The sequence below is a fragment of the Podarcis bocagei genome, assembly GCF_964188305.1.
Source record: "Podarcis bocagei genome assembly, chromosome: 1".
NCBI lineage: Eukaryota > Metazoa > Chordata > Lepidosauria > Squamata > Lacertidae > Podarcis > Podarcis bocagei.
This window is the reverse complement of record NC_138125.1, coordinates 128504011-128528765: the sequence shown is the minus strand read 5'-3', so window position 1 is coordinate 128528765 and position 24755 is coordinate 128504011. Positions and strand designations below refer to the sequence as shown.

Genomic DNA, 24755 nt, shown 5'->3' with positions numbered 1-24755 from the left:
TCACTGAACATCACTTTCAATCCCTTATTTGCATATGTGGACCTGAGTGAAAACGATCTACAGTATCTCCCTGCTGGCCCAGGGTGCGAACTTCAGTAGGTAACACAAACCTTCCTAGAACCCACTAAGGAAAGATTGCAACACAGTCCATAATTAAACGCAAAATCGGAACTGCCCATTTGTTCCAAATCCAATTAAAACGTTAATTCAACAAAATGGCTGAACTTGATCCAAGGATACAAGCTTTGAAAAGTCAATTATTTTTACTTTCTGCACCCCTCTAGGGAATCCCATTTCCCGCCCCCAACCACTGCTTTTGAATGACTCTTCCATTCACTATTGGCGCGGGAAAGAGGAAATCGTCCAGTTTTGTTCTAGAGGAAGCTCTGGAGCATTTGTTTCCCTTTTAAATTTTATTTGCTAAGCCTTTGCGGTCCGATCCGGTTGCGCGCCGTCGGGGCTTCCTTGCGCGTGGGAAGGAAGCTGACTCGCTCTTCTGGTTTGCGCAGGAACTGCGAGCCGCTCAGCGCCACTCCCCAAAAAGGGAGCCTCGCCAACAAGGCTGTTGTTCGTCAGAACGGGTAATGGCGGACGCCGAAGTTTGGAAACTGCCATCTTGAGAAGGGGAAGCCACCGCGGATCGAGAGGGGAGGTTGCGCGAGTAGGGCTTGCTCAGAGGTAAGGAGCGGTGTCGCCGGCATGGCGCGCTTTGTAAGGCGCGCGGTGAGAAAAAGGATCCGCAAGCCAAAACCGGGCTGCTTCTGAAAGTGCGGCTTGGAATAACTCCCAAGTCGTGTGAACGGGGTGGGAGGAGGAGGAGGAGGAGGAGGGATCGGCGCCCGTTTCTCGCGAGCCCATGCGGGTTTACTCGGAAGTAAGCCCCGCCGAATCGCGCGCTCGCAAGTTTCCGCACCGCGTCTCTCCTCTTTGGAGAGGTACCAGCTGCGGCTCCTCTGCTCTCGACCCCATTAAACGTTGGGGATACTTCTGAAGAAAGATTTTTATTTTTATTTTAAGGAAGTCGGCTTGTAAGGAAAGGCTCCTTCGAGGGTTAACGTCAGAGCTGCGACACAAACCGCTTTTTATTAAAAAAAGAACAGCATCGGGCTGTTCTTTTTTAAGATAAGATAAGCGCGCTTTGTGCGCCACGGACGCTGTTTCGGTTTTATTTCTGGCCAAAGTGCATACGCATTAGAAGGGCGTTACGCGTTGCCCTGTTTCCGCCAGCATTATTCTTATTTTAAAGGTTATTCTTTGATGAAAAGGGAACATCCGAGGCTGTGACGAGAATGGCTTAACCTTTCTATCTTTGTCTGCTTTCCCTAAGAGAAGAAAGTCGTAGGAGACTGTTTTTTAAAAAACTTCTTACATGAGCTCAGTGAGAGCCCTTTCCTGTTGATATCTCCCCCCCCCAATAATATTTATTAAGTTTCATACAAATACAACACATACTGTAAAACCAATGAAACAAAAAGAAAAGAAAAATAAAAAGAAATAAAACAAATATAGCAAATAATAACCAAAAATATAACCACAAACACATAGACAATAAAAGTTAATTAATTAGTTAAACTTCCAACTTCATAATATATTGCTTGACTTCCTCTAATCTCTTCTATCTGAATTTCCTTGTAACTAAATGTAGCAGTTTTCCAATATCATTATTCAAAAAACAATATTCCGATTATAATCAAATTTCTTAACATTCCTATCCTGTTGATATCTTTACCCCAGTGGTTTTGTTGGAAGGTAACAGATCCCTTATAAGCGAGCGCATGATTTCAGTGTGAACAGTTGTTCTGGTCACTTTAATGGGTTTTCGGAAAACTCCCACGTAAATATGCCAAGAGCCAATTTCAACACAACAATAGCGATGCAATGGCAGGAATGCATAGCAAAGCAACATAACAGCCTGGAACCCTAATTCTAGATTCATTAACTTGAAGTGGTTTTTGAAAAGGCACAAAAATCCAGTTATTTACAATTAAGCCTGTTTCTGATAACATCCTTTATTGTATTAGCTTAGATTGCAGAAATGAATGATTGGAACAAGTTGGGTAGGCAAAAAATCCCCCACCTGCATAATATTTAAAGGATTTCGGTATGGAGGTTTATTTTCTACCAGACAGGTGTCTATTTGGAGTTTCCTGTTTGAATCATAATTATATTCAAAAGCAAGCGTTTTCCCCCTCAAGAGAAATTCTCATTCACATGCTTGAAAGCGCATGTGATTACATACGTCATTTTGAAGTATTAGTTATTTCCCCTTTTGCCCGGAGTTCTTGTGAGTTTCCCAGAGGAAAGCCCCAAATCCTAATTAGCAACAGAGGGGTTATATGTACATCACATAGCCTCCCCCCCCAAAAAAAAAAGATTCCTGGGAATTATAGAGGTGTTTGCTTTAAATCAGGCATGTCCAAAGTCCATAACAGGGACCTAATCCGGCCCACCGGTTGGTTTAATCTGGCCCCTGTGGCCCTTCATTTCATCAAAACTGGCCCTCTTTGAAAAAAGTTTGGACACCACTGCTTTAAATATATTATGTGTACATGACTGAGGAGGAAAAAAATGCAGTTCAGGAATTGGGTGATTTGCAGTAGATCACCAACAAGGGTGTCTGACTCCCAGTTGTCTAGAAACAACAAAACTGTCAAAGGTGTGACTTGGTTCCAATATTGACCACCAATTTCTGGCCTGAGCATGTGGTTCCTGAATTCCTAACATATGTCCCCTCACTGAACCACTATTTTACACAAAGTACGTCTCGCAAGCCTGAAATCTGCCCATCCCCGAACTGTTTCTCCCAGCAACTTGGGTGTAGCCAGACCTCTTCACTGGTCAAAAGATGGATTGGAGCAGTTGTGGAAATTACATACCCATTTGTTTCCATACGAAATCCAGGAAATGGAAGAGTCAACCCATTCCTTTTCCAGGATCATATCCTTCTTCTTCTTTGGGGATCACTCATAGTCGAGTAAGATTGTATAGAGGGGCTTTTCTGAATGGTGGGGGTAGTCAAGTATGCTGGGTGTGTTTGTGTGAGAAAAAGAGAAATGTACATGTGCTCTTCAGTGCTTCAAATTAACTCTTCCCCTTGGCTTATTTGTTTTGCAAGAAAATACATAAAGGGGGATGACTGATTTTTAAAAGTATGCATGTGATGTGTGGAATGTCGTTGACATGACTTTCTTCTTCGCTGAGTGTGAAGAGTGGTATTTCCTGCGGGATTTCAAGGATGAAGAATGTTTCTGATCAGATAATGGAGAGCCCACTTCCTCTGTCATTCTTGGTCCCCCAGGAGCTAATTTTAGGACTGAAAACATTATCTGGACAGCAGATATAGAAGGCTTTAATTTCTCAGGACTTTTGCCCATGAGCAGAAGGAACCAGCCGGCTTATGAACCAGCAGTTTTAATTTCTAGGTAGGTTTGATTTGTCTGGTCTTTGCTGAAATTTCGAAGAATATTCTTTTGGTCATTTGTATCCTATTATTATAGGGACACAGGTGGCGCTGTGGGTTAAGCCACAGAGCCTAGGACTTGCCGATCAGAAGGTTGGCGGTTCGAATCCCTGTGACGGGGTGAGCTCCCGTTGCTCGGTCCCAGCTCCTGCCAACCTAGCAGTTCGAAAGCACGTCAAAGAGCAAGTAGATAAATAGGAACCGCTCTGGCGGGAAGGTAAACGGCATTTCCGTGCGCTGCTCTGGTTCGCCAGAAGCGGCTTAGTCATGCTGGCCACATGACCCGGAAGCTGTCTGCGGACAAACGCCGGCTCCCTCGGCCCATAGAGCGAGATGAGCGCCGCAACCCCAGAGTCGGTCACGACTGGACCTAATGGTCAGGGGTCCCTTTACCTTTACCTTTATCCTATTATTGGGCTTAACCTGGTCTTTGGATCTTCATAGGTCATTATTGGGAAAGAGGCTGGGTGTCTCTTAAAATGCAGTTAGGTCCTTTTCTTCAAATTGGATCAATGCAGGTGTGGGGGGAAATGCTGTATTTCGTAATAAATGGCAAGATAGATATGGACTGCAGATTTTATGCTATCTACCGGTAGTGGGAGCGCACATTTAATAGCAGAGCCAATGGTTCTCTGATCAAAACCTCTGTAGCCTGCATAAATCCTATTCAGTACTTTATTCAGAAATGTATTCAGTGGGGCTTCCTCCCACATAAAGACGCATAACATTGCAACCTTAGACTCACGGTTGCTTTACAGTGGTACCTCGCAAGACGAATGCCTCGCAAGACAAAAAACTCGCTAGACGAAAGGTTTTTCCGTTTTCGATTTGCCTCGCAAGACGAATTTCCCTATGGGCTTGCTTCGCAAGACGAAAACGTCTTGCAAGTTTGTTTCCTTTTTCTTAACACTGTTAATACAGTTGCGACTTGACTTCGAGGAGCAACTCATAGAACGCAGTGTACATAGTAGCCTTTTTTGAGGTTTTTAAAGACTTTGGTGATTTTTGAAGCTTTTCCAGAACTTCTTTTGCAGCCATTTGGTAAGTTAAGTTTTTAAAACTTTTTTGGGGGGTTTTGGATTTTGGGTTGGGGTGTTTGGAATTCAAGGACTTGGTGTTGGGGAGGGGTTTGCAAGAATCTGGAAGCTTGTGTGTTTTTTCTGCATTTTTATGATTTTCTGTGACCATTGGGACACTCTGCTCTTTTTTTAAAAAAATTCTGGATTTGAATTTCTGTGTGCTGGGTGGCTGGGGGAACAGTTGGGGAGGGGTTTGCAAGAATCTGGAAGCTTGTGTGTTTTTTTCTGCATTTTTATGATTTTCTGTGACCATTGGGCCACTCTGCTCTTTTTTAAAAAAAATTCTGGATTTGAATTTCTGTGTGGTGGGTGGCTGGGGGAACAGTTGAGGAGGGGGTTATTCAGCAAGAAGCAAAGAGTGGAAGAGGAGCCTTCTTCGAGTGGTCCCCCAGAGTCTTAGAAAATGTACTGTACACTTTGTTGATTTTTAAATGTTTTTCTGTCATGTTTATAAAGTTAATTTATTTTCCCTTCAATTTTTGAACTGCTCTTTACAGTATGTGTGACTTTAAAGAGCAGTTAATAAACTGTTGTTGTACCAAATTTGGCTTTGTTTGGACTTTTTTTGACCATAGGAACGCATTAATTGATTTTCAATGCATTCCTATGGGATTTCGTGATTCGCAAGACGAAAAATTCGCTAGACGACAAAACTTGCGGAACGAATTAATTTCGTCTTGCGGGGCACCACTGTATTTGAAATTTTCTGAAATTCTCTTTCAGAGTACGTCTTCACTGTACTCCTTTTCAGCGTGGGAAGAGCATACTTTTTATTTCATTTCATTTTGATCCTGCCCCTCCTTTAAGGAATTTAAGGCAGAGTATCTCACCCCCCCTTTTCCCCTCATGGAGAATGCGGATTTGAACTTGCTGAACTAGTGCAGCCCAAAAGTCTTATTTGTTGATATTTTGCGAGGAAAAGAGAGTCTGTCCCTTTAAGACTCCCATCATATCCCTCTCAAACCCTTCCTATCAGTTCTCTTGTGTATCAGGCAGTCATTCCAGGTATAAGTATTTTGATCCTTGGCATTCTTCTTCATTGTCTCTTTGAATTCTTTCTGCATCAAACCTAGGAAAATGTCATAAGTGCACAAACAGGAAAATCCTCCCTTCTTTTGTGATGGATTTGCAGAGAATGGGTTTAAGCCAGGCATAGGCAAACTCCGGCCCTCCAGATGTTTTGATACTACAGTTCCCATCATCCCTGACCACTGGTCCTGTTAGCTAGGGATGATGGGAATTGTAGTTCCAAACCAACTGGAGGGCCGGAATTTGCCTATGCCTGGTTTAAGCTATAGTAGCTGCCACTGAATTCAACATGTCCTGTTGTACTACTGTATTTGCCTCCACCCTCCATAATTTTTATATGCTTTCAGTTGGAAGGCACTGCAATTATTATTATTATTATTATTATTATTATTATTATTATTATTATTATTATTACCCTGCCCATCTGTCTGGGTTTCCCCAGCCACTCTGGGCGGCTCCCAACAGAATATAAAAACACGATAAATACGTCAAACATTAAAAACTTCCCTAAACAGGGCTGCCTTCAGATGTCTCTAAAAGTCAGATAGTTGTTTATTTCCTTGACATCAGCTGGGAGGGCGTTCCACAGGGTGGGCACCATTACTGAGAAGGCCCTCTGCCGGGTTCCCTGTAATCTTGCTTCTCGCAAGGAGGGAACCGCCAGAAGGCCCTCAGCGCTGGACCTCAGTGCCTGGGCTGGACGATGCAATTAGGGTTATTTGGAGTTCCCAGTGATAGCATGAAAAGGATTTTAAATAATATTTCCATTTTGCTGATGGTTTAGTGTTCATTGGCACAAGCAAAAGCAGAATGAAAACTATTGTTCCCTCCAGAAGACATGGCAAAATGTAAATAGCAGTCTTATGCGTACTTACTCCAAAGTAAGTCTCATCATGTTTAATGGGGTTTACTTTCCAGCAAGTTCTTTTTATTGCAATCCTTTACCCACTTTATCCTTTACCTGGGAATAATAATAATAATAATAATAATAATAATAATAATAATAATAATAATTTATTATTTATACCCCGCCCATCTGGCTGGGTTTCCCCAGCCACTCTGGGCGGCTTCCAACAAAGTACAGTGGTACCTTGGCTTACATACGCTTCAGGTTACATATGCTTTAGATTACACACTCCGCTAACCCAGAAATATTACCTCGGGTTAAGAACTTTGCTTCAAGATAAGAACAGAAATTGTGCAGCGGCAGCAGGAGGCCCCATTAGCTAAAGTGGTGCTTCAGGTTAAGAACAGTTTCAGGTTAAGAACAGACCTCCAGAACGAATTATGTTCTTAACCTGAGGTACCACTGTATTAAAATACAGTGGTCTGTTAAACATTAAAAGCTTCCCTCAACAGGGCTTCCTCTGGGGATCTGTATAGGATTACTCTGTAAAAGACTGAGCTGCCATTGCCTCACTCATTGCCTTAAGGAAACCACTTTCTCTCATCCTTAGCCCTCCCTACCCCTTAGAATAATAATTAAAAAAGACTTCAACTGTGTGGGAGTAGTTTATCGGAATTTGACTTCTCTGTTTCAGCATGTATTTTTTGACTAGTTTGCTTCCTCTTGGGCGTTCCAATCCGTGTGATTGATAAATTTTTTGGTGTGAACTGGGCATTCCATTTTTACATTCAGTCTGAGTCTTGTGCAATCAAGAAAAAAGCAGGTTTTCACAGAACTTCAGCAGTTCAAGGGCCAAGCTTGACCTGAGGATTGCAGCGGATGAGACAACAAACTTAAGTGCGTCTTGGGTACAGTTCTGTACATTGTTTATCTCTTGGTCTTTTCTCTCTCTTCTTCTTCATACAGCTTTTATTTTTCACATTAAAGACCCGAAAGCGAAGCCCGGCTGCTGGAGACCAAGGGAGAAGGAGGCTATTGTGTTCAGAAGAAAAAGGCTCATGACTTGGCTTTCCTGTTTAGGAAACACGCACGGCTTTTTAAAGGGACAGGGGCTTGTGATGACAGTTCCCCAAGTGCCCGCTGTCCTTCTTCACCGCATTGAACAGGAACTGGACGCGGAGGAAAGGGAAACCATGCAGTATTTGTGTCGAGATCTTGTTCCTGACGTACCCGCGGCAGAGACCCGGAAACTCTTCGTGGCTTTGAACGAGAGGGAGATACTGACGATCAGCACTCTGTCTGAACTCCTGTACAGACTGAAGAGATTTGACTTGCTGCGGAAAGTCCTGGGGACTGGGAGGGCAGCTGTGGAAGCCAATTTGTCTCAGTTTCCCCCGTTGATACCAAAGTACAGGTGAGTTCAGTGCATCGGTTTCCTCCATGGCTAGTGATTTAAGGTAACCACATTCACTTGGCTGTTTCATATATTTTTTTATAATAATTTTTATTAATTTTAACATATGAATTATAATACATACCACAAAACTTCACCACTTATACAATCTTTTTATGGACTCCCATCAGCACCTCTGATGAGCCCCCGTTTTAACCACTTCTTATGCATTTCTTAAATTCATATTGCCTTTAATTATCTTAACTAATCATCCTCCCCTTTATCCATTTTTGCAATAGTTCCAATAATTCACCTCACAAAACTTCTTGCAAACCTACAAACGTAGTTTGATCATCACTATTACTTTTCAAATAGTCTGTAAATTTACACCAGTCTTCTGTGAATTTCTGGTCCCGCAGATTTCGGATCCTTCCTGTTAGTTTGTCTAATTCTGCATAGTCCATTAATTTCATCCTCCATTCTTCTTTCGTCAGTAATTCTTCTTCCTTCCATTTTTGTGCTAATAATATTCTTGCTGCCGTCGTTGCATATAAAAACAGCTTACATTCTTTTCTATTTATATCACTTCCTACCATGCACAGTAAAAATGCTTCTGGTTTCTTTATGAATGTATATTTCAACATTTTTTTCATCTCATTATATATCATTTCCCAGAAGCTTTTCACTTTTTTACATTCCCACCACATGTGATAAAATGTTCCTTCTTTTTCTTTACATTTCCAACATTTGTTGCTAACTTTGTATATTTTAGCTAATTTAACAGGTGTAATATACCATATATACATCATTTTCATCACATTTTCTTTTGGCAGTTTCATATTTAAACATCAAGACAGATCAGATGGCAGTATTTTGGTAGGGCTTCAGCATATATTTTGCAGTGCTGTATTCTTTCCTCTTCTCTCCCCAGAGGAAAACATCCAAATTAAATCAATATAGTAAATCAGATCAACGCCATGTTTCCAACTCCCATGTGGACATGAAATGCGAAGAAGGGGCAAGTGGGTTCTGTCCCCGTGTCCAGTGTCATCCACCCCCACCCTGCCCAATGCATGCCAGGAAACAAACCACGAAACAGGATTCAGATAACCTGACTCGCTAGACTCTGGCTTATGTCAGCAGCGCAGCAGCAGGAGCCATTCAGGAGCTTTTGAGCAATGTGCCTTGGTTTGTTTCAAACTATAGTTTTAATATGGGACACCGGTGGTGCTGTGGGTTAAACCACAGATCCTAGGACTTGCCGATTGGAAGGTCGGCGGTTCGAATCCCCGCAACGGGGTGAGCTCCCGTTGCTCGGTCCCTGCTCCTGCCAACCTAGCAGTTCAAAAGCACTTCAAAGTGCAAGTAGATAAATAGGTACCGTTTCGGCGGGAAGGTAAACGGCGTTTCCGTGCACTGCTCTGGTTTGCCAGAAGCGGCTTAGTCATGCTGGCCACATGACCCGGAAAAACTGTCTGCGGACAGATGCCGGCTCCCTCGGCCAGTAAAGCGAGATGAACGCGCAACCCCAGAGTTGGTCAAGACTGGACCTAATGGTCAGGGGTCCCTTTACCTTTACCTTTATAGTTTTAATGTGTTGTGTAAATCAGACCGCTGAGAGGGGGAAAGAATGCCTTCTTCTGAGTCAAGAGCATGATGATGATAATAATAATAATAATAATAATAGTGTATTTTTGGTTTCTATGGAAGCCGCCCAGAGTGACTGGGGAGGCCCAGCCAGATGGACGGGGTATAAATAATAAATTTAATAATAATAATAATAATAATAATAATAATAATAATAATAATAATAATTAATAAATAATAATATTATTTATTATTTATACTCCGCTCATCTGGCTGGGTTTCCCCAGCCACTCTGGGCGGCTTCCAACAAAATATTAAAATGCAATAGTCTGTTAAACATTAAAAGCTTCCCTAAACAGGGCTGCCTTCGGATGTCTTCTAAAACAGTGTTTCCCAAACGTTTTTGGGCAACGGCACACCTGCTTACCGGAAAAAAATCTCGCGGCACACCACCATTAAAGCCCCGCCCCGTGACGTCAGCGCGCAGCGTCACGCCGGGAGGGACGCACAAAAGTGAACGTTTTTTCCCTCCCCCTTGCCGGGGTGGGAGGAGGCAGCAGAGCGAGGGCAGCTGAGGCGGCGGCGGCAGCTGAGGCGGCGGCGGCTGCGATAGCGGGCGGAGGAGGAGCCGTCGCCGGGAGTTGCTGCTGCTGCTGTTGCTGCTGCTGCCTGGACATGCCGGCCTCCTCCTCCTCCGCTGTCTCGCGCTCCTCCCTTTTGCGCGCGCTGCCCCGCCGCTCGGCACCACCACCGCGGAGCCGCCCCGGCTCGACGCGGATCCTCGCCGCCGCCGCCTCTCGCCGCCGCCTCTCGCCCGCCTCCCTCCCACGGCACACCAGCCGGTGTCTCACGGCACACTAGTGTGCCGCGGAACACCGGTTGGGAAACACTGTTCTAAAAGTCTGGTAGTTGTTTTTCTCTTTGACATCTGGTGGGAGGGCGTTCCACAGGGCAGGTGCCACTACCGAGAAGGCCCTCTGCCTGGTTCCCTGTAACTTAGCTTCTCACAGGTAGGGAATCGCCAGAAGGCCCTCGGCACTGGACCTCAGTGTCCGGGCAGAACGATAGGGTTGGAGACACTACTTCAGGTATACTGGACCGAGGCTGTTTAGGGCTTTAAAGGTCAGCACCAACACTTTGAATTGTGCTCGGAAACGTACTGGAAGCCAGTGTAGGCTCTGTATTGTGTACACGAGCCTTCGTCAGACTTCCATCAGCCCCAGCCATCATGGCTACTAGAGATGATGGGATTTGGAGTTTTAAAACAACCAACTTGGGGAAGGCTGGTCCATGCCGACCCGAAGTAGCTTTTCAGATAGAAGCCTGTTCCAACTCTAGCTGGAGATGCCAGGGACTGGACTTGTACATGCAGGTATATGACTTCTTTCTCAGTCCCCCTTTTCAGCTTCTCAGTGTCTCCCACGCAGCATTAAATGAGCAGCACATTGTGCTCCTTCATTATTATTTTTTTAAAACTGCAAGGCTAAGAAGGACTCAGTTTTTCAGGAGCTCACCAGCCTGAATCGCTGACCCGGACCTTGCCATGCCTCCTGTTTCGTGTCACAGTAGCTTCTTCTGCAGATACAGGATAGGGCAACTTCCTTTAGAGGTGAGAGATTCTGCTACAATTCTGCATTGGTAGTGATGGAACGCTTCTGTCATATTCAGTGCATGAATACAGCAGAAATCCACTCTCAGAATGGGTACCCTGGACTGACTACAGCCTATATTCATTCATTCCTTGCAATTCACAGTGCAATCCTGTGCATTTTTTCCTTCGGAGATAAGTCCAGTTGTGTCCTTCTACTCCCAGAAGGTTGTTTCCTCCAGCTGAGCTTTCCATGAACAGAAAGGGGAAGACAGGTGATTTTTAGTAATATCCCCCTTTTTCCTGCAACTTCCTATGCTGTTTCAAAGGATCAAGAGTAGCTCAGGAGAGAAGCGAGAACCAACCAAACCACTCTCCTCCAATTCTACTCACTGCATCCAAGAGACTTCCATGAGTGAAGGATCATAACCCATTGTGTTTAATTCCCCTAGTTAAATGTTTTTGGGACAGCAGGTGGAGAATGATTGTTCCAGTCCATGAGCATAAATACTGTACAGTGGTACCTCAGGTTACATATGCTTCAGGTTACAGACTCCGCTACCCCGGAAATAGTGCTTCAGATTAAGAACTTTGCTTCAGGATGAGAACAGAAATCGTGCTCCGGCGGTGCGGCAGCAGCAGGAGGCCCCATTAGCTAAAGTGGTGCTTCAGGTTAAGAACAGTTTCAGGTTAAGAACGGACCTCCGGAACGAATTAAGTACTTAACCAGAGGTACCGCTGTAGTGTAAAAAAGCAGGGTGTCTTTGTGTGTGCTTAAAAAATTGGTTAAGGAAAGAATTGTGTGTGGTGTGGGAAGTACTGACTGACCCAATCATCAAGAGAAATAGGATTATGAATTAATTTCAAATGGCAACTCTCTGTGTTTTCGCAGGGTGCTAATGGCAGAAATCAGCAAGGAACTGGATGAAGAAGATCTGCGTTCCTTTATGTTCCTCATGATGAACGATACATCCTATGGGAAGACAGCAAAAGAGAAGGTTTGTTACCTCTTTCTGAAATCCTGGAGCTTCACAAAACTGTGAAGCTGTTAAGCTTAAAGGCCTCCTTTGTGTGAAAAGCCGCGTGCTTCCTTTTAATGGAAAGAGAACAGATACTCGGAAGGAAGTTTGAGGGGGGAAAACCTTGAGCGGTGTTTCCCAAACTTGAGTCTCCATCTGTTTTTGGACTACAGTTACCATCACCCCTGACCACTGGTCTTGATAGCTAGGGATGATGGAAGTTGTAGTCCACAAACAGCTGGTTTGGGAAACCCTGAACCAGAGGATAGCTCAGTGTGGCCCTTCAGGCCTCTCCCTGGCCCTTGGCACTGTCATCAGTCCTGCTGCACATTGCCCTCAAGTGGTTTTGCCAGTGTACAGTGCTGGGTTGCAACTGTGATAATGCTTCTTGCTTGGCTGATGAAGAGACGTAGCTGTGTCAAAAACCTTCCGACGTTTGCACAGCTGGAATGTAGAGTTATTTGCCAACGTAAAAGTTCCAGTTTCCAATTAAACTTTTTATTTGTGAATGGCATCATTCAGAAGGAGAACAAAAAGGAAAACAACAGGAAAACAGCAACAACAATAACCATAAAAATCATCTGGTACAGACATACAATAAAACCATGGTCACGGCTACTAAAATTATTTGTTGCATATAGAATAGAATAGAATAGAAGAAGATTCTCGGGTAAGATGTGCCAAATTAAATATCCGAATCCCCTTTGCAGTTGACTTCTATTTTGTCTAGTTCCTTCCTCCTGATCTTCTTAGCTGCCAAGAGCATAGAGTGCTACTTTATAAGTAACATAATCGTCGGTGTCGCTCAGCAGCCATTTCACCCTTTCCACTCTATTCAAATGTGTTCCATTCGTAAACAGAGGTTTTATAATTCAGTCTCTTGGGTCTATATATAACAGGCACTGCAATAAATAATGGCACAGGTCCTCGATGCAGGGTTGTCCAAACAGAGTCTCTCTCCATAATGTACTTTGCCGTACCGTCCATCCAACATTGCCGAGGGCATCAATTGGAATCGTAGTTCTGTAAAAGCAGTTCTTAGTGCGGCAAGTGGGAGCTTTGTCAGATATCTCGCCAGGGCATGCTCCGTTTTGATAAGTGGGAACCATGGTGAGCTCTTGCCTACGTAAGAGTTGCAGCTGTTGCTCTGCCTAGTCCCATCCACCATTGGCAATGTGGCCCTTGGATGAATAAGTTTTTCTACTTTGGTGATCAGGGCAGAATGAATAAATGCAGTGGAACAGAAAGATCAGGATAGAAAGCAATGGGGCTAGTATTATAATGCCCTTTCAAATGTGTGGGTGGAAGAATCATCATCAATCTTTATTACGGTCCAGAGACCCAACAAATCGTTACAAAGCAATACACAATTCATACAGCCTACCTCCAGGTTAAACAAGCATTTTGTTCAGAATTTAGGGATCATTGGTTCTTGCAACCACCGATAAAAACTTGGCCACTGCTAATGTTCTAGCATTTGTCCGGTCTTCCAATAGGAACCTGACATAGTTAGCCTCTGATTTTCCCAGGAAAGGTACCAGCAAGGGTAGTATCAGTTCAGCCCTGGCTTGCTCATATTTTGCACAGTGCAACAAAATATGTTTTATGGAATCGATGTCTTGAGCACACGAGCAAAGTCTGTCCTGGTAGGGAACTCCTCTCAACCTGCCATCCAACACTGCAGAAGGAAAGACATTTAGTCTGGCTTTGGTGAAAAGCCTTCGATAGTTTGGTACTGTCAGGTTTTTAATGTAATATGTTAACTTAAAGACATGCCCATATTGTACTCCTACTGCCAGCGGACTACAGACTGCGTGTGATCGAGGTCGCAAGTCACTGTGTGCATTATCCCATAATCTTTGCTTTAACGTCTTTAGGGCACCTTCATAACCCAGGTAATACAGTTGGGGGGGGCAGACCAATAGAGGTGGCTTTTTTAGCCATGGTGGAAGAATCTGTTCCCACAAAAGTCAAATACATTAACGGGTTTGATCGGACGTTGCTATAAACAGCTTTTGGCTTGGCGTGTCCCAAAGGCAGCAAAGCCCATCATGTTAAATTCAGCAGAGAGCATCGTTCTATCATTCCAACCGGGTACCAAATCCAGACAGCAAAGGGCAATGTGGAAAGGCGTTGGGTGGTTGCCTAGTCAACTCATGGTTTTTTTTGTGGTTTTTTTGCCTTCCTGGAATTCCACAAAAATGTAAGCACCTTTTCATAGGCATTCCATGTAATAACACACTTCTAAAAAAACACCCCTGATTTGCTTGTTTCTAAAGCTGGTTTTCAGTTGGATCTTTTCTCTGCTACATGCTCTGAGGAATTGGAGCAGAGCAAATTCAAACTCTAAATGACTGAGTAGAGAAAAGAAAGAAGTTGTCTGTTCCTCTTTCTCTTTCTCTTTTCATCCGCCCCCAAACCAAGGGTGCTGTTAATAGTGCAGTTGTTCCTGCACCAGAATTTTGAAAGGATTGATCTGTGTCTCACAAGGGGAATATCAGTATTTACAATAGTTAGAATTATGTCTCGTATGTATATGAGACATGTCTTAGATATGAGTCAAGAGTTCTGTAGCTGACTGAGCAGGGGATTGAAATGCAAATCATTCATCTGAGAACTTATTTTGGTGGGTATTGCAAGAGCTCCAGGCTCTCTTTCAGCTCTCGATGTGATAGCAAACAAAACTTCTGCAATCCGTTCTCCCACCCGAAGGTTTCTTCGATGAGGGCCCTTTTTGATCCAGTAGATTAAGGGAACCTTGGGCCCAGGGCTGAATGTGGCCCTCCAAGCTTCCATATCTGGTCCTTGAGACTCTTTCACATGCCACACCCCTTACTGGTCCTTCACCACAAAGTCCTTTGCTGGGTTGGAATATGCCATTTAATACTTATAACGCCTCTTGTTTTCCTGGGTATGGTGAATTTTTGTAGAAACTAGTAAAGGTAAAGGGACCCCTGACCATTAGGTCCAGTCGTGACCGACTCTGGGGTTGCGGCGCTCATCTCGCTTTATTGGCCGAGGGAGCCGGCGTACAGCTTCCGGGTCATGTGGCCAGCATGACTAAGCCGCTTCTGGCGAACCAGAGCAGCGCACGGAAACGCCGTTTACGTTCCCGCCGGAGCGGTACCTATTTATCTACTTGCACTTTGTCATGCTTTCGAACTGCTAGGTTGGCAGGAGCTGGGACCGAGCAAGGGGAGCTCACCCCGTCGCGGGGATTCGAACCGCCGATCTTCTGATCGGCTAGTCCTAGGCTCTGTGTTTTAACCCATAGCGCCACTAGCTTACTGTAAATACTGAACTGTGCTAGCTTACTGAACAAATGAATGTGGCCCCTGGAAAGCTGTCCAGAAAGCCAAGTAGCCTTTGAACTGAAAATGTTTCCCCACCCCTGCTGTAAATAAAAGTCTAGGGCTTTCCATATAAGATCCAGGCTCAAACTCTGCTCAGCAGTAAACTCACAGTGTTGGCAGCTTTGCGCTCATGCCACCATGTCTTGGACTCAGTTCGTCATCTGTAAAATGGGAAAAATCTACTTTGCAGTGTTTTCAGATGGGCGGAGTAATATTTTGCGCTTACTCGCAAGGTAGCCTATGTAGGAAACGCTAGTGCCAGTGTTGGTTGTACACATCAACCATAAAGAAAAAAATATATTTATGGCCTCTGAAATATTAAAATAAAGCATATTGTTTCCCATTTTGTTTCTCTGGCCTACTTGCAAGTTGGATGCGTACTGTTTGGTCTGCTATTTTATACGTTTGTTCTAATTCTCTTACAGACTTTCCTGACAATTATAACTGACCTTGAGAACCTAGACCTGGTGTCTCCTAGCCGCCTAGATTTTCTGGAAGATTGCTTCTTGCATATGCGCAGGAGAGACTTGGTGAAGAGGATCCAGAAGTTCAAGCAGGAAGGTAAGGCTGTGAAATATTTGTTGTTGTTTAGTCGTTTAGTCGTGTCCGACTCTTCATGACCCCATGGACCAGAGCATGCCAAGCACTTCTGTCTTCCACTGCCTCCCGCAGTTTGGTCAAACTCATGCTGGTAGCTTCGCAAACACTATCCAACCATCTCGTCCTCTGTCGTCCCCTTCTCCTTGTGCCCTCCATCTTTCCCAACAACAGGGTCTTTTCCAGGGAGTCTTCTCTTCTCATGAGGTGGCCAAAGTATTGGAGCCTCAGCTTCAGGACTTGTCCTTCCAGTGAGCACTCAGGGCTGATTTCCTTCAGAATGGATCGGTTTGTTCTTCTTGCAGTCCATGGGACTCTCAAGAGTCTCCTCCAGCACCATAATTCAAAAGCATCAATTCTTCGGCGATCAGCCTTCTTTATGGTCCAGCTCTCACTTCCATACATCACTACTGGGAAAACCATAGCTTTTACTATACGGACCTATGTTGGCAAGGTGATATCTCTCCTTTTTAAGATGTGAAATAATATTAACGTTGAATACAGTATTAAAGAGAAATTGAACATGACGTTCTTGGTAGGAGCTGTAGCTCAGTCGTTGAGCACTTGCTTTGTGTGGAAAAGTGTCCCACTTGGGTATTCCCAAGCAGGCATTCCAACAACAACAATCCCTTGCAAAGAATCCTGGGTAGTTTAACTCACACAGCTACACACCTCACCTGCCAAGGCTGTTTCCCAGCCAATGGAATGACCATGACAGAGAGTTAACTCTTTATTGTTGTTATTGTTGTTGTTGTTGTTGTTGTTGTTGTTGTTATTATTATTATTATTATTATTATTATTATTATTATTATTATTATTATTATTATTATATTTATACCCTGCCCATCTGGCTTGGTTTCCCCAGCCACTTTGGGCGGCTTCCAACAAAATATTAAAAATACAATAAAACACCAGACATTAAAAACTTCCCTAAGGAGGGCTGCCTTCATATGTCTTCTAAAAGTCAGATACTTGTTTATTTCCTTGACATCTGATCGGAGGGCATTCCACAGGGCAGGCGCCACTACCGAGAAGGCCCTCTGCCTGGTTCCCTGTAACCTCACTTCTCACAGTGAGGGAACCACCAGAAGGCCCTCAGAGCTGGACCTCAGTGTCTGGGCTGAATGATTGTGTTACTATTGTCAATGAGTAACACAGTCGCCTCTACAGCTCTGGATACCTAAGCACGCCAACAAATCACTAAGTCGCCACAAATCACTGCCACTCTCTTCCAAGTCAGACTCTAGCTTCCTATCCCCTGGTGTACACTTGTTCTGCCAGTCCCTGACACCACCACTTTTAGCAGTTCCCAGGATTATTGAGGAGAGAGGTTCTGTTTAAATGTAAGGCCTACTGATTTTCTCAGTTACTGCCCTCCAAATCTACCACTAGAGGAAGCACTCATATGGTTAACACAGGGTTCAATTTGGGAGAGGCATTCTGAGTCCAGCATAGTGACGTTTACCAGTTCAGAAGTGGGGAAGCAATGAAGGGCACTTTGTTGTTTGTTGTTTAGTTCATGACCCCATGGACCAGAGCACACCAGGCACTCCTGTCTTCCACTGCCTCCCGCACATTGGTCAAACTCATGTTCGTAGCTTCGAGAACACTGTCCAACCATCTCATCCCCTGTCATCCCCTTCTCCTTGTGCCCTCCATCTTTCCCAACATCAGGGTCTTTTCCCAGGGAGTCTTCTCTTCTCATGAGGTGGCCAAAGTATTGGAGCCTCAGCTTCAAGATCTTTCCTTCCAGTGAGTACTCAGGGCTGATTTCCTTCAGAATGGATCGGTTTGATCTTCTTGCAGTCCATGGGACTCTCAAGAGTCTCCTCCAGCACCATAATTCAAAAGCATCAATTCTTCGGTGATCAGCCTTCTTTATGGTCCAGCTATCACTTCCATACATCACTACTGGGAAAACCATGGCTTTAACTATACGGACCTTTGTCAGCAAGGTGATGTCTCTGCTTTTTAAGATGCTGTCTAGGTTTGGAAGGGCACTTTATTTATTCCTGTAACGCAAGGTCTTCCCTGATTGTGCCAAATCTGAGCATTTTACATTTTCTGGAAAGGGTGCAAGTACCCCCAGTTCTGTAAAGGGAAGACGGGTGTTTTTTCCTCCTCTCCTTCTGGGAAGAGGGGGGGGGCACAGTTTTAGCAGCATGGGCCAGTATGCTGTTTGTTCACGATAGGCCATGGCCCAGGGCCATGAATGACCCAGTCTTAAAATGTGTTTACTCAGAATTAAGTCCCAATGAGTTTTAAGTTCCACGCTTAAAAGCGTTAAGAGACAAAGCACAACTGGATGAGATTTCACTCCTCCCATATCCAAGAATCTGCTGATGTTCTCTGCTGATTCTCCAGAGAGCAGGGGGCGTTTTGTGCTCTCTACTTATTCAGCTCCAGCCTCACATCAAAGAGAGAGAGAGACTGAGTGTTAGAGAGAGATCGTGTGTATAGTTAAGATTGCTGCTAAGAGCAGCTGCAGACACTCAGTGCAGTTCAGCTTCTCCATTTAGCTCTGTACATAGTTGTGTATTATAGTTGTAGATAGAATAAAAGAAGATATTCTACAGAGCTGTTCTCCGAGTCGTCTATGCTCTGCTGTGCGACGACTGTCTTCTTGTTGGAGTGAATCCGGTGCTCACAACTCTAAGCTGTGAGTCCACAGCACTTTGACCTGTTCCTGTGCAGAAGGTGGTCTCTGGAAGTGCTACCCAGCTCACCTAGACCAGTCGGAGCTGAAGTGTATGAGTCCAGTTGGTGGCACTGGCTCAAGGGCGATGCTGACCCTGGATTATGGGGAACCATTGCAATTAGACTGCAGATTCAGTACTAATCATTTGATGATTATGGAGTGAAATAGAAATTAACTGCAAGGACGTACCACGAAGGATGTGTGCTTCATTACAGTAAACAGTAAAAAAATTAAATCAAGCAATGGACGGGGCTGGAGTAGAAAGTTATGTTGCTAGGGAATTATGACTGTTTATATCATTTGTGAGAGCCTGTGTTCCATTTTCATCTCCAGAGCACCTCATTGGCACTTCGTCTGTATGTGCTAACAGACTTCAGGCATCATTTCCTGAGCTGTCTATTGCTGATCCTCCGGCGGTAAGTGTGAATGAACCCAATGCACTGAAATGGTTGTCCAGTAATGCTTTTAGGAGAAAGGATGGTGCAATGCTTTTAGGAGAAAGGATGGTGCAATACCAAGAGAACATAAGAAAGCATGGTTTAGTGACTGAATTGACAAGTTTGCTGCTTTTGGTCCTTTTAAAAATTGGATTTGGCACAACGTAGCACTTTTAACGGGGACGCAGGTGGCGCTGTGGGTTAAAACACAGAGCCTAGGACTTGCCGATTAGAAGGTCGGCAGTTTTTACATGAGTAGAATGTGCCCTTTTATTTAAAATGCATCTCTGGGTTATTTGTGGGGCCTGCCTGGTGTTTTTACATGAGTGGAATGTGTGCTTTTATTTAAAATGCATCTCTGGGTTATTTGTGGGGCATAGAAATTCGTTCACCCCCCCCATATAGTCCGGCCCCTCACAAGGTCTGAGGGACAGTGGACCGGCCCCCTGCTGGAAAAGTTTGCTGACCCCTAAGCTCTAAAATAGGAAGGGGAACCTGATAAACTTTCCCCAGGTATTGTCATAATACTTGCCTTCTTATATTGTCTCTCCCTGTCCTAATAATTTCCACTGTGGAATTTTCAACAAGAAGTGAAATGTGATTAGTTGCTGGTTTCATTCGCAGGTTGGGAACCAAGGGAGGCTGTCAAATGGAGAATGTGCCTTTCAGGGTAAGTAAGGCCTGTTAATCTTTAGTAGCCTTGTGCTGCAATCCTATACTCACTGACTTGGAAGTGAGCCCCATTGAACTCAGTGAGCCTTATTTCTGAGTAAACATGTATAGGGCGGAACTGTTCGGACTGTCAATCCAGAAGTGTAGTTTTGTTAATAAAACATCCAACATTCTTTGGAGTGCTGTGAAAGACAGATCAAAGGTTTTGAACTGAGATCTTCCATACCCAAACCCGACGCTCTAACCACTGTACTTCAGTGCCTGTCTTATGCTAGGGCATCTGGATCTCTTTATGCAGGAATATGCACCAAAATCCCCCCATTTGTTTTAATATGTTTTTAACAGTCATATTTCAACAGCCACAGATCTTGAACACACTTCTGGATCCCATATGCTTACCCGAGGACGTTCTTTGATCAAATTGGCATTAAATAGCTTTGTGAGTTTCCCTGTATCGGGAAATTTTTTTATGTCTGATGTTTTACAATTTTTAATATGTGCTGTAAGCAGCCCAGAGCGGCTGGAGAAACCCAGCCAGATGGGTGGGGTATTATAATAATAATAATAATAATAATAATAATAATAATAATAATAATAATAATAATTTGACCAGGTGAAAAGTTATAATGCTGGGATAGATGATGGTGAAATGTACCATCAGGGTTTGGCAACACAAGTGTCCTCGAGGTCTTGGTAGACTCCAGCTCCCATCATCCCCCGCTAGCATAGCCAATGTTCAGGGATGATGGGAATTGTAACTCAACCAGTGTGGTGTAGAAGAAGAAGAAGAAGAGTTTGGATTTGATATCCCGCCTTTCACTCCCTTTAAGGAGTCTCAAAGCGGCTCACATTCTCCTTTCCCTTCCTCTCCCACAACAAACACTCTGTGAGGTGAGTGGGGCTGAGAGACTTCAGAGAAGTGTGACTGGCCCAAGGTCACCCAGCAGCTGCATGTGGAGGAGCGGAGACGCGAACCCGGTTCCCCAGATTACGAGGCTACCGCTCTTAACCGCTACACCACTCTGTTCCAGGAGGGAGACTACCTGCTCCAGGTAGTCATTCTTCAGCCCTAGTTGGCCTTCCCAAAGTGTGCCAGCCTAGGTGTGCCAGCCCTGGAGGTATTTCTCAAGTGACTGGCTGGTTGCCGTGTGTGTGTTTTAAAATGGTGCTAAATATATCTAGCATCTGGATTCAATTTAAGAGTGGTAGACTTGTAATCTGGGGAACCGGGTTCGCTTCCCCGCTCCGCCACATGCAGCTGCTGGGTGACCTTGGGCCAATCACACTTCTTTGAAGTCTCTCAGCCCCACTCACCTCACAGAGTGTTTGTTGTGGGGGAGGAAGGGAAAGGAGAATGTTAGCCGCTTTGAGACTCCTTAGGGTAGTGATAAAGCGGGATATCAAATCCTGACTCCACTTCTTCTTCTTCTGGAGGTCACCCATTTTCCTATCCCTACTATAATGTCACAGCTTTTTATTCGTGTATGTGACTTTATGTGTTGTTGTTCTTTTAAAAAAATGAACATGACTTTGTGGGAAAATACAGATCTTCCATAAATACAGTGGTACCTCTGGATGCGAACGGGATCTGTTCCAGAGCCCCGTTCGCATCCTGAAGCGAACGCAAGACGCGACTGTGCGGGTCACGTTTCACCGCTTCCGCGCATGTGCATAACGTCATTTTGAGCATGTGCGAGCGGCGAAACCCGGAAGTAACACGCTCTGTTACTTCCGGGTCGCCGTAGAGCGCAACCCGAAAATGTTTAAGCTGAAGCATATTCATCCCAAGGTATGACTGTAACAACATTGAATTTTGTATTTGCAGCAGCAAAGGTTAACATATCAATACCAGAAACAGGAGGAGCTGAAGCACAGGTATCGTACAATATGTGGGCCCTTGTGTCTTTCCTAGCTACCATTTCTTTCAGTGCAGAAAGTGATGTAATTTTAGAAAGTACAGTGGTACCTCGGGTTAAGTACTTAATTCGTTCCTGAGTTCCGTTCTTAACCTGAAACTGTTCTTAACCTGAAGCATCACTTCAGCTAATAGGGCCTCCCACTGCTGCCGCGCCACCGGAGCACAATTTCTATTCTCATCCTGAAGCAAATTTCTTAACCTGAGGTAATATTTCTGGGTTAGCGGAGTCTGTAACCCGAAGCGTATGTAACCTGAGGTACCACTGTAATGAATTAAGTAATGGACCTGGCTGTTCTTTCTCCTGTGCCTTTCTTAGAGCTGTCGAACGCATTGCACTCTGGAAGGCAAGCGAGGGGTGACAAGTTTCTCCCTCTTTAAATTATTCTGCTTTGCCTGCCACTATCTTTTCATGGCTGTGAGATTTTCATGGCCCTGGGCCAAACACACACAAAAATCACAGCACGATCTGCCCTTTAGAACGCTACAGATAAAGGAAATTGTGCGTGAGGACTCAAGTACTGGAGCTGTAAACAAAAGCTGAGGGCTAATTGACTCTTAAGGGACGCGGGTGGCGCTGTGGGTTAAACCACAGAGCCTAGGACTTGCCGATCAAAGGTCGGCGGTTCGAATCCCCACAACGGGGTGAGCTCCGGTTGCTCGGTACCAGCTCCTGCCCACCTACCAGTTCGAAAGCACGTCAAAGTGCAAGTAGATAAATAGGTACCGCTCCGGCGGGAAGGTAAACGGCGTGTCCGTGCACTGCTCTGGTTTGCCAGAAACGGCTTAGTCATGCTGGCCACATGACCTGGAAGCTGTACACCGGCTCTCTCGGCCAATAAAGCGAGATGAGCGCCGCAACCCCAGAGTTGGCCATGACTGGACCTAATGGTCAGGGGTCCCTTTACCTTTACCTAATTGACTCTTACCACCTTGTCACCAGCATTTGTCTGCTCAACTTGAGACTGGGGGGGAGCTGTGGCCAGTTAAAGGAGTCCTGGGAACTAGGCCCAACCAACTTGGACTACAATACTAACCGTGTCTGCCCATTGAGTTCAGTGGGAGTTACTCTCAGCTTAGTAGGGTTAGGATCGCAGCTGTAGTCTAGATCCAACCCATAGACCTCTCCCAGACCTACAGAAGGTGAGAGCCATTGTCTCTTCAAAAAAACAATCGCTGCCAACATCTGTGTTATCTAAGGTCTACTTTCACTCGGTTCAGGGCCCCACTCGGCTAGGAATTTCTTGCAGGTGTATTCCTCACAATACTAGTGTGTTAGAGGTAGATATTTTGTACTAATCCATACATCATTTTTCTGGGATGTGGGCGGCGCTGTGGTCTAAACCACTGAGCCTAGGACTTGCCGATCAGAAGGTCGGCAGTTCAAATCCCCACGACTGGGTGAGCTCCTGTTGCTCGGTCCCTGCTCCTGCCCACCTAGCAGTTCGAAAGCACGTCAAAGTGCAAGTAGATAAATAGGTACCACTCCAGCGGGAAGGTAAACGGCGTTTCCGTGTGCTGCTCTGGTTCGCCAGAAGCGGCTTAGTCATGCTGGCCACATGACTCGGAAGCTGTACACCAGCTCCCTCGGCCAATAAAGCGAGATGAGCGCCGCAACCCCAGAGTCGGCCACGACTGGACCTAATGGTCAGGGGTCCCTTTACTTTATACGTCATTTTGCTTTATTAGATGTTCCCCAGCATTATTGCCATCCTGCTGGGAAAGGGCACTCTTGCACTATGCTACAACAAAATAGTGTGTCAGGCGGGGAGGGCGTTGGATAAACTGGAACATTTGTAGTAAATAAAAAAAGAAGTCGCAGGATTTTAGCAGGAAGTTACGGGGCAGGCACCAAAGGATGATGTCTGCCCTGAGATTTTTGCAGGCACAAACTGTACAGGAAGTGGGATTATTCATAACTGCTTCCGATACCCTAATGCAGTGTTTCCCAACCACTGTTCCGCGGCACACTAGTGTGCCGCGAGATGTTGCCTGGTGTGCCGCGGGAAAAATTAAAAAATTCGAATTTTTTTTTTAAAGTTAAATTTTCGATTGGGGCGCCGTCACTAGATGACCCCTGGGGTTCCCTACCTCCCTCCCGCTCTGCGCCTCCCTCCTCCTCCTCCTCCTCGGGGGAGGCCCTTCCTGGCTCTCGGCCAAGGCTTGGCGGCTGCCACTCACTCACTCGCTTGCCCACCCGTCCCTCCATCCCTGCACCCGGCCTCTCCCCCTCCGTCCCCGGCGCGGGGGCTGCCGGGATCCGTAGTCCCCTCGCCTTTGGGCTCCGCGCCCGCGCGGGGTGCGCGAACTACGTTTCCCAGCGTGGCCTGGCGGGCCGGGCGTTTTGTTTGAAGCGCTCTTCTCCCGGCCATGGAATGAGCGCAGCGGCGGCGGTCGGGCGGGCAGGGGCTCTTCTGCGCAGACCCCGCGCAGCCTGCCTGCGCCCCCGCGGAGATCGGGCGGCAGGATGGAGCCCGGGGATCCCCGCGGAGGCGGAGCGGCGGAGGCGGAGGCTGCCCCCCAGGTAGGGCTGCGTCGGGGGTTTTTTATTTTTGCAATGCTGCATCCGCGCCGGAGGGGACGCATCGGACCGCGGGGAGACCCCTTGGCGGGCGTGCAAGGCAATGCATGCGTGCAGGCGTTGCATGGAGTGCAGTGCAATGCAATGGCAACGCGGCGCCCTGCATGCATGCATGCAACTTCCACCGGCGCTCCGGACTTGGCAGGTGAGGGGGGTCCCCAGTGGGCGGCAGAGAGAGCCGGGAGGGCGAAGGGGAGCCAGGGGGGAGCAGCGCTGCTCCCCGAGCCGAGCCCGGGGGGAAACTTCGGCGTCGTTGCGCCGGGTGTTGGAAGCGGAGGCTGGCGGGGGCCCCTCACCTGCAAAACCTGGTCGCCTCTCATATATTTCGTGCATTGCATTCATCGCCCGCTTTCTCCTCCAAGGAGCTCCCGGGTGCGCGCGTGGTTCTCCCCGTGTTATCCTCGCAACAACAGCCCTGTGAGGTGGGTCAGGCGAGTGGCCCAAGGGAGCACCCAGGGATTGTCCTGGCCAGGTGGGGTGATTTGAACCCTGCTCTCTGC

At 45.8% G+C, this 24755-nt stretch overlaps 1 protein-coding gene across 4 annotated transcripts in view; it reads left to right on the top strand.

The window, feature by feature from the left end:
- The first annotated feature begins 526 nt into the window (after window positions 1–526).
- Window positions 527–24755, top strand: part of CFLAR (CASP8 and FADD like apoptosis regulator) — a 39535-nt gene continuing 15306 nt past the window's right edge. The window contains exons 1-8 of one of the 4 annotated variants that reach the window (XM_081180866.1): window positions 540–678; window positions 3299–3422; window positions 7403–7829; window positions 11876–11981; window positions 15781–15916; window positions 18984–19066; window positions 19712–19757; window positions 21585–21634. In XM_081180866.1, the coding sequence (XP_081036992.1) occupies window positions 7474–7829; window positions 11876–11981; window positions 15781–15916; window positions 18984–19066; window positions 19712–19757; window positions 21585–21634 (777 nt within the window). In that variant the 5' untranslated portion in view covers window positions 540–678; window positions 3299–3422; window positions 7403–7473. Of the gene's footprint in view, window positions 679–3298; window positions 3423–7381; window positions 7830–11875; window positions 11982–15780; window positions 15917–18983; window positions 19067–19711; window positions 19758–21584; window positions 21635–24755 lie in introns of all 4 variants that reach the window. The other 3 variants (XM_081180865.1, XM_081180864.1, XM_081180867.1) reach the window with 3 other exon arrangements.